Source organism: Limulus polyphemus, unplaced genomic scaffold, assembly GCF_000517525.1.
Source record: "Limulus polyphemus unplaced genomic scaffold, Limulus_polyphemus-2.1.2 Scaffold621, whole genome shotgun sequence".
NCBI lineage: Eukaryota > Metazoa > Arthropoda > Merostomata > Xiphosura > Limulidae > Limulus > Limulus polyphemus.
This window is the reverse complement of record NW_013666231.1, coordinates 487,207-497,633: the sequence shown is the minus strand read 5'-3', so window position 1 is coordinate 497,633 and position 10,427 is coordinate 487,207. Positions and strand designations below refer to the sequence as shown.

The 10,427-nt window shown below is 33.6% G+C and overlaps 1 protein-coding gene across 1 annotated transcript; it reads left to right on the top strand.

Moving 5' to 3' along the window:
* The first annotated feature begins 3,656 nt into the window (after positions 1 to 3,656).
* LOC106459519 lies at positions 3,657 to 9,827 on the top strand. The gene is made up of 2 exons (XM_013919147.2): positions 3,657 to 5,471; positions 7,999 to 9,827. Exons 1-2 carry the CDS (start codon positions 4,775 to 4,777, stop codon positions 9,693 to 9,695), a joined length of 2,394 nt encoding a protein of 797 aa, XP_013774601.1. The 5' UTR covers positions 3,657 to 4,774; the 3' UTR covers positions 9,696 to 9,827.
* The last annotated feature ends 600 nt before the right edge of the window (positions 9,828 to 10,427 follow it).

The following is a 10,427-nucleotide window of genomic DNA, read 5'->3' as shown; positions in this document are numbered from 1 at the left end:
AGAACTTGTTTCACTTCTTTTTATCCATCAAAGATAATTATTGGTTGTTGACAAATATCATTATATTTCAGTACCATTGTCTCTTTTAGTGCTGGCTGAACCATTGTTTTCAGGAGGTATGTTACTGTTTGATAGAGTTACCTTGAATGTGAAGGTTGTTTTACGAAGTCTGTCAGGTCTTTTTTTTCCCTATACATCATACCATACTAACCACTTTATCTTATGAGTATGTCTCAAGAAGTGGTAGCAGATATTTATTATTAGATGTTCTTTCAAGGCTTCATCTAGTTACTGTTGTTATTTAGGCCTGTGTAATATGTTCATTTGGAAAAAAAATTCTCTGACAGTTGAGATATTTTTGTGTTTTTCTTTCTGACATTATATTGATCTTTATATTCATCAATATATTATTTTTACAAGGTGTTTATTACAGGTTTTGTTTGCCTGTCTGTTTGATGTATTTTTGTAATTAATGCAACTCACTATATGGGCCAGAACTTTGTGTGGAATACCAGGGATTTAAGAAAGTTCAAGGATTATGCACTTCCTCAGGTGTTAATAACCATGGTGTAAATTCTCACTGCAGAGAAGACTGTTTATTGCAAGTTAACTGTATGGGATTTTGGTAGCCCATAATCTTTTTATTTGTAAAGCAGATTACAATTCTGCACAATAGCTTTAGTGCATTTTTTGTTATGTAACTGCTTTGCAAATTTTGTCTACAGACCCACATCACTTCTAATTTCCTTATCTGGTCAAAAGTCTGCTTGACTTGAATCAGAATATTTTGTTTTCAGGACTAATTTTAGGTTTATTTACTAGTGAGCTATTTCTACATTTGTCTCAGGTTATTTGAAAATGTTTTTGATATTAACATGCTTATTCTTAGTCCTTATACCTTATTTTGTCTATCAGTGTGTCATTTCATCCTCTTCTGGAGATTGCTATTGGTGTCTCAATAATGACTCCTGTTGGCATAGTAAATTTAATGTGTTTGTAGCAGTGTATATTCAATTCATGAGACTATTGAAGTTCATTTTCCAGATGGAAATGTTTGCTGTAACTGTAGGATCCTGGAAAGTCATGGTAAATGAGCTCTAAAACTTTCCATACTGGAAGCTCTGGATTATGGATTTTCTTTCTTAAGTTGTGATCCTAGAAAAGTCCTGAAATTTGAGTTTCTTCAAAAAAATCCCCTATGAAATAATCGACTTAATTTAACAAAATTTAAGAACGAACCACTAAGCTTGTTATCTGAATCAGGTTTGTTCATATTTTATGATGGCAATTGTAATTTTTTGCTTTCTAGGAGCTGAGACTGTTGCATCTTCTGCTGGCAGGCATGTTTAATGAACTAAAATGCCAGAAAAAGGCAAGTGTAATCTTGTGTGGCAGGATTTGAGAATCTTAGAAATTTGAGTATGGTTCTGGAAAAAGTCAGGAATGTTTTTTTTGTAAGGTGTGTATGAACTCTGTAGGAGGTTTTTGAGCTTGTGTGGCTTTGGCTGTTATCAGTATGTAAACAACTTAAGTGTCTGGTGTCCTACAGTAAAAAGTTGACATTTACAATGATCCACTGGAATTTATAGTCATCTGTTCACCTGTTTAGCACCTTTGGACCATACTTATACAAAGGAAAACATGTAGTGTGTACAGTTTGAAGTGAATGAAATTTATTTGCTACCAGCTGTAAAAAGAGCCTGTCATATATCAAAGATGAAATACTTGGTGGTAACTTTTTTTATCGGCTTCTGTAATTTCTAATGATGAGAATAGACTACATAAACTAGCTTCTAAATAGAAATAACTTCTGTGCAGTACTGTCATACATGTTTAATTTTAGGGAGTAGGCATTTTCTCTGCCTATGACTTGATGATATTTTGGGCATCAAACTTAGTCATTGTTGAAGTCATGAAGTGATGGAGGGAATTAATTGCACATTTGGTAGGGACTAAATAGTCTTTCATAAAAGTTCTTTCAGTATCTAACAAGTAGTAAAAGTGATTAAGTGGCGAGTTTTATCTTTGCATCTCAACCATGCTCTTATTATTTTTGTAGGATGCCACTTGTTTGTTGGCTTTGATCATTTGTATGTGGTTAAGGGTTTATTACTTAAATCCTTTATTATTTCTTTATTTGATATTGTAGGATTACTTCCAGTACTGCATAGTTCCATTCACCTTACAATGGTGTTATATTTGATAAGGGTTAAGCAATGACAGTTTTTATTATTTGTTTTGAGTCTTTAATATGGACTAAAGCCTCTTCCATGTCAGGCTATTCATAAAGGTGATGAATCTCTTAACACCTCATCATTAGTTTTTCATGTATAAGTAAATTGCCTAATTTCCTTGGCCTTTCTTTACAGTGATTTTCTATATTTGACTTAGATTGGCTACAAATATAGTGGACTTAGCCTTGTCGTTATATATTTTTGAAATCCCTTTCCTAGTTAGGAAGTTTTTCATTTGGCTCATCTAGTAGCTGTTATGGAGCTATGCTGCTACCAGCTTCTCAGTTTTAGTGGTTTTGAATCATATTCTGCCAAGGAACACCAAAATTTATTTGATTAATATATTAACAGCTGTATAAGATTTGAATTATCTCACGTAAACAAACATCAGAAACAAAAATATATTCCAGAACGTTAATTCAGTATTGATAAAAGAAACTTACAATCCACCTGTGCATAACCAAGCTGTTTTGGATTTGAACTGAATCTGCTTTTAAATTTATAGAAACTTAATCAGAGGTAAATGGAGAAATACAAGAACAAAGTAACAACTAAAATTTAAGTGTGGATTCTTACCATATCCAAACCTTATGAAGTATAATTAGATTTAATTTTCTAGTGAAAAGGAAATAAATAAATAAATAAAAAATGCATTTACAAACAAATATCTAACACTAGGGCACAAACTGTAAGTTGTGTCATTATGTAATGAGTCTGGTTTTTGAGGTACTGGCAGAAGTAAGATCCAGATTGTATAGGGGTATTCCATCTATCTGGTTTAATATCAATTTTGCTACTTCACATGCTTAAAAAAAGAAAGGAAGAGATAAAAAGGAGCAGATGTGTTCAAGCTCACAAGGGTGTAGGATGGGAGCTATATTGAAAGAAAAGGTTGGGTTTAATATAATAGTACTATAACATCTTAGTTTTTGTGTCCAAAGAACGTTTTGGGGCTAGAATGTCAGTTTCAGGACAGTTTTGTTGTCTTTCTCAACTGATGTATAATACTCTAATTATTCTTTTTCTTTTTTTCTTAAATGAGAGCAACCACCTTTCCACTTCTGGTAGCAGATAGTGAAAGGTGGTAAAGATGTGGGACATTATGGGCTTGAGCATCCAAATATGCTCCTTTTCTCTTTCTTTTTTTTAAGCATGTATGTCCAGGAAAATTGAGGTTAAACTGGATAGATTGGGTACCTTCAATACAATTTGGGTCTTACTTCAGCCAGTACCTCAAAAAACTGGGGCAAATTATGTAATGGCCCACCTTATAGTTTGTGTTCTGGTGTTGAATGTTTGTTTTGTGGCAGCATTTTTTTTCCCTACAGGAAGTTAACTCTATCTGATATATTTATATACAATTTCCAGTCTCTTGACTATTTTCTTTTTAATTTTCTACTAAATCTACTCTCCACCCCACCCCCCAAAAGAAAATTTTACAAATGTGTAGTGTTATATTAGAAAACTTATTAAATATGGCAGAATTTCTTTCTTGTGGTTTGTATTGCCACAATACACTATATAATCTGGTCTCTGCCAAATATATGGCACCATCCATCACCAACAGGTCTTGGTTGGAAAGGTTCAACAGAGTCTTGTGTAGTGGAACCTTGATTCTGTTTGTTCATTTACAGTGGTTCATTAGTTCTGTCTTTATGTAAGAGGGGTTATTCTTCTGTTGTTATGTTTGTGGAATAAAATTATGAAAAATGTACATTTTTGTTCAGTACCAACCTATTCACCTCTGACCATTGTAGGAGAAACATTTGCCAAAGTATGAGGAGAAATTTCCAGGTGAAAATCCAAAGAAATGGAATACAAAAATTACTAAAGCATTAGAAGACCTTTGTGAACAATTAGAGAAGTGCTATGGAAGACAAAAAGTTTATGTGACAACTAGTAGGTACTTTTCAAAATTTACTGCTGACATTAAACATGCTATTCAAGAAGGCCTGCATTTCTCAGAAAGTGAAAAGATTTCACTTCCATCTGAATTGCTGTTGGCTGAAACAGGTCAAGAAGAAAAGTCTTCAAACTCATCTCAGGTCCTCAGTGAACTTCAAGGAACAAAGGAGGATTCAAAGTCTACAACAGTGGATAAAAATTCCACAGATTCTAAAATTACAAATTCCTTGAAGGAACCTGAAGGTGTATCTGGCTCTGACTTTCAAGAAAAAAATAAATCTGTTATAAATAGTAGTAGTGATAGTAGAAAAGAGCCTGAGTCTAGAGACACTGAGGAATATTTTGAAAATTCATCTAAATTGTTGAAAGATAAAGTATCAACAAGAGAATTTTTAAAAGAGCAAAGTAATGTGCAGAAAAAGGAGAATGAACAAGAGCAGCAAAATTGGAAAGCAGTCAAAACTGACTCTGCAACAGAAAAAAATGATTTTCAGGGTGATGGAAAGTTGTTTGTACATGAAAATCAAGAAAGTTTCAGTACTTTTACAGGTCCGAAGAACAAAGAACAGAATAAGGGTATCATTCAGAGTAACAGAGAACTACAGAAAAAAGGCGTATACAAGGAAGATGATCAAATGAATAAAAATGCTTTTCAGAGTAAACAAGATCATCAGCAACAGAACAAGGATGCTTCTGAAATAGATACTCTTCAAAAAGGTGTGACTAAGGACATTTATCAAAGTGTTGGAGACCAGCAGAAAGAGAATAAAAATGATCCTTCTGTTTTTGCTGAAAACCAAGAAAAAGAGAGAATTAATGATGTTTCTAGAAGTGACAAAAATCTGTTTAAAGATGAAAGAAGCAACACAGAACCAAAAAGTGATGTAGATCAGCCAAAAGAGAAAAGTAAAGATGGGCTTAAAAGTGTTAAAGATAAAGAAAATGTTGAAAAAATTAAGGGTAGTTCAAGAAAAACTAGTATTCAACATAGGGAACAGGATGAGATCAACAAGGATGCTAAAAATGACATGAAACACTGTGAAAAGGATGTTAGACAAGGTCAAATAACAGGTAATTCTAGAAGAGAAAAAAAAGATTTACCCTGGCAGCATGATAGAAATGATCGTAGTAGAGAGAACAGAGATAGATATCAATTTCAAATGAAAAGAAGAAACCATTCTAAAGAAGATTCTCCAGCTAAAAGGCGGAGGAACAGAAGTCCAGCTAGTGTGAACAAACCTGAAGAAATGAGTAAAGACTTCAATATTACAAAGAAGCAGTCGGATTTTCAGAGAGGAAATGATTACAGAAGTGCCTGCAGTGACAGTAAAGGCAAGTATACTATTAATTTAGATAGTCAGTACTGTTCCATTTATTTAAAAATATTATTACATGTATATATTATATTAACATACAGAAATGCATACCATTCATGGACACTTGTTTTCTTCACCAGTACAATGTACTTTATCTGATTCTTAAGTTTGCCTACTCTTCTAGTTATAAGTGTTATTTTGTTGTTTATGTTTAGAAAATATTAGTGTATGACAAAAGTGTTCAGCACATTCACATATGATGCAGTACAGATACAAAACAGGCATTTTTATAAGGCTGTGCATTTTGCTGATTTGTAGTCTTCACAAATATTCAGCAGCTAACTCAATATTTGAAGATTTTGTAAGCTTCTATAGCATTATTAGCTCATTACTGATATGTATCTTAACTGCATACATATATGTGACACAGCAGCTGCAAACTTTAGTACAGGGGAAAGCTTTGCATGATAATTACCCAGAAGTGTAGCTTGTCTATATATCCTTGAGATGTGATGCTTTCTTTGTTTAATAATTGTGAAAAATGGATATCAAGTGGCAGTAGCATTGTAGTGGGAAGTAATTATTCTTGAGCCAGACTGTCTTTTTCCCACAATACTTGTGCAACCACACTCTTTGCTCGGCCTTGACTACAATTATTCATAAGGATAACATATTTTGCAGTTATAGCTTGTCTTAGTCTTATCTCTTTAAAGACATTGACAATTGTGTTTACAGCTTTAAAAACTTTCATCTGTTTTTAAACTTTTGTATCTTGTCTTTCTCTTCCAGCATCAGAAAAACCCATATTATGCACATATATATATATATATATTGCAATTATTGTATATACATGCTTTGGGCAGGCATCTTGATGCCTGATAGCTCAAGTAGGTTTTGTTGATTGGGGCATGTACCTTTCTTTACTTTTGGCTCAAACAACTCAAACGTTTTGGCAGTACCATCACTTTTATTATTTAAAAACTTCTCTGCAGTACTTTGTTTCTTAAGTAAATTGTACTTAGGTGCTGCTTGGGACAAACTTATTTATTTCAGTGAATTTGGATCACAGTGATCTGGATCATGTTTTTGTGTTTCTTTATTGTTCCTGAGAAAATGACCTTGGTTGGGGGTCTAATGTTTGAATTGTTGCTGTTATTACAAAAATTGCAAATTTTGGTAGATCTCTGAACAATCCCATGTAACTGGAAGGCTATTCTGCATATGATATCCTGGTCATCTGGCTATTTCAGCAGTACCTTTTCTGTGCATTTCAAGAGAGTGTGTTTTATTTTGGGTGTGTTGTATAAGTCCTTAGTCCATACAAGTTTACTGAAGCATTTTACTGCAGGATTGCAAAAAAAATTTGCATTATTCGTTGATGACAATAAACACATGATGCCAAATTGAAATATTCACCAATTCAAGTGAATTCCAAATGCATTACTGACCCAAAAAAAAAAGCAGTATTATTTGAAAGTGCTGCAGTAAGAATGTGAGTATTTTGTATCATTAAATAATGCTATTTTAACATAATAAAAAAAGAGTTATTACTTGTTAGTATTTCAAGTACTGATTATTTTTCATTTATTATAGTATGGTTAATGTGGATGAAACTGTTAGCGATAGAGCTGCTATCAGAAGATATTGACTACAGAAATTTATTGAACTTGAAATGAATGTGCCTTGAATACTGATTTTTTTTTGTATTGCTTTGGTCAACATGAACATAATTTCTTTTTCTCGTCCGTTAATGTCTAAAATCCCTCAGTGGGACAGGAGTAAGCTTACGGACTTACAATGCTAAAATTCAGGGTTCATTTTTCTGCAAAGGACACAGAAAATAGCCCAATGTAGCTTTTCTTTAAAAACAACATCTGAAACTTGGTTATTGTTTAAAAAAAAAAGTTATCAGTATTTATCAGGATAGGAGATAATAGGTACAGTAGTGTTATTTATAGGGTATTGTTACATACATTTTTGGAGGATGAGATGAACTGAATTTACACTTGTATGAATTGTGCACCTACATTAAAAATGTGGTTTTAAGTGCACAGATAGTATTTGATTGAAAACTGAATGTCTAAATTTATTAAGTATAGCAACCGAAAGTGTCATCTGCTAAATTAAGTAGTAAGCTTGCTGTTGTACTATTTTTTTAAAAATAATTAAACACAAGTATTAATGAGATTGCTTGATCATTAGCTTATGTTAAGTGTTAACTTCAAGTTAAAAAAAAAAAAAGATTTATTTTGTTAAGGTATTCCATGGTAAGTGGAATGAAGATTCCACAATTACATTTTTATTACAAAATATCTGATATTTCATAATTGTGGTTTCATAATCAAATCTAGAACTGACTACCAGAAAAATTAATATTAAATATTTTATTCATTTTGTGGTATAATTTTTTAACACCACAAAGAAAACTAAATTAATAATTAAACATTTCCCAATGGAGAATTATAGGCATGCTATGGTTATATATATATAAAGTACATGTATTAATCAAAGAATGTGTGTGTGTGTGTGTGAATTTTTTACAGTGTCTGAAGGTTATAAAGGTGAATTGTCAGAAAAGATTGCCAGCCAGATAAATCAGAGAGGAAAACATCTGAGAAACTGGCAAGACAGGCAAAGTTTCAGACTTGGAAGGACAGAAGATTCTTTTTCGAGTCCACTGAAAATGGGGCAGTTTGACAAAGGAGAAAAGCTGAGTGTCAATGCCAGTGGCCTTCCAAACAGAAGTAACATGAGTACCATGAATAAAAATCAGCCTATTTCTGATAGAAGGACAAATGTTTGGGAAGAAGGAGACAACTCAAAAAACTATGAGGATATAGAAATAACAAAAAGAAGACGTGAGACAAACCATTTTTCAAACATTGGTGTCACTTCTTTGCAGCAGTTTGAAGACACAAGGTTGATGCAGTTACATCGGAAAGGTATTCTTGGTTCTTATGCATCTGCTAGTGGGCTGCTTCAAAATAAAGAACATAATGTTGGCCCATCTATGCATCTTAGCAGGAAAGATATAGCTCATTCGATAAATAGTCCACAGAGTAGTGGAAGGAAGAGGCCATCTCAGATGGCTAAGAATGTGGTACCAAAAAAGTTGCAAGCATCCCAGATGAAAGCCAGAACAGAATTGCAGTCTTTTTCAACACCAAATATAGGATCTTTCATCCAAAGTGGTTATTCTTTTGATAATTTATCTGTCAATGATTACAGTGGTGCAAATAAAGAAGAAATTGCTAATCATCTAGCTTCTGCCCTAACAGAAAAAGGGATGACTGACATCCCAGACCACAGATTGGTTTCTTTTCTTCGGGAACTAGGATATATGAATCAAAATAACCCTATCTCCAATGCCATGTCTTATACAGGTGTTGAAATGAATGCAGATGAGTCATCATTTTACAGAAATACTCCCCACTGGCAGAAAAATTTTGTCTCCCAAAATAATCGGGATATTTCAGGTATTAGCCAAAGAAAGAAAACATTCTCAGAATTAGGTATGACATCATTAAATGATTCTACAAAGCAACACTTTGGTGTAAGAGCTCAAACATGCTTGAATCCAGAATCCAACTCAGCTATTGAGTCGATGCAGTTGTCAAGCACATCACGTGATTCAGGTAACATTTATAGAATGCCAACATCTAAGATCCAGACTCGAAACCAGCAAAATCCAAGACAAAGTCAGAAACAACCAAAGCAACAAAAGAGAGATTTGAAACAAAAAGGCCAAAATATCAAAGCCTCTCAGTGTCAGAGGTCTGAACCACCAAAATCTTTGGAGGATGAGGATGTTTCATATTCCAAAACTAATGAAGAACAATTTGTAAAAGGAAACTTTGAGATTGCAAGAGAAATGCTGCCTTTACAGTTTGGAAAATGCCAGGACAGCCAGACAGGGACTCTGTATAGACATTCCCAAAGGAAAAGGAGATCTAAGAAGCTGTCAAAAGAAAGTTACAGACAAAGTGGTAAGGCTTCTGGATCACCTAAAGAAAATACAGAAAGAAAGACAAATATAACATCCACTAATAATGAAGAATTATATACAGCAGAGAGAAATCAGAATGTGAGACTACTTGAAGAAAAGCTGCCATCACAGTTTGGGAAAAATCAAAGTGGTCAAAAAAGACTTCTTCACAAACAACCTCAGCAAACAAAAATATTTCAAAATTACCCTCGAGATAAATCCCAATCAAAACCCACAACATTTGGGACTTCTTAAAGCTTTCAAGGATTCAGAAATGACAACTAGTGGAGCAGTCACTGTTAATGAAGGACAGCTTGCAAGAGTAGGGGCTCGGAAGTCAAGATTTTCTGAAAACGTGTTGCCCTCAAATTTTGGGGAAAATCAAAATGTACAAGCAAGAGCATTGTACAGACAGTCACAGTGGAAGAAAGGCAAATTTGAGAATGATTTTAGACCATCTGAAGACAGTACTGAACAAACAAGTAGTTTATTATCCTCTAATTATGAAGGATTATTTGCAGGAAGAAGTGGAAATCAGAACTTGAGAGTCATTGAAGATATGTCACCATCACGGTTTGAGAACAATCAAAGAGCTCAAACTAGAATGTTATATGCACAACCTAAACAGAAAAGTGAAATGCATACAAATTTCCCAGAGTCCAAAACTGATCCAAGTTCTCGGAATTTTGGATATAAGATTGAGGAGCATTTAGATGGGAAGTCTAGTGAAACAGCTTCTTTTTATAAAGGGCAATTTGCCAGGGGAGGGGATTATAATTCTAGATTTTCAGAAAGTTTATTGACATCACGCTTTGAGAAAAATGAAAACAACCAAATAGGGGGGCTGTACAGACAGTCTGAACTGAAACAAGGAATATTACCAAACCCTCAAGGTGTATATAGACAATCAGAACTGAAGGCCTCAGAAAATAATTCCAACCAGAGTCATCAGAGTTCAAGATCTCTTAAACGAGAAAATATCTTAAG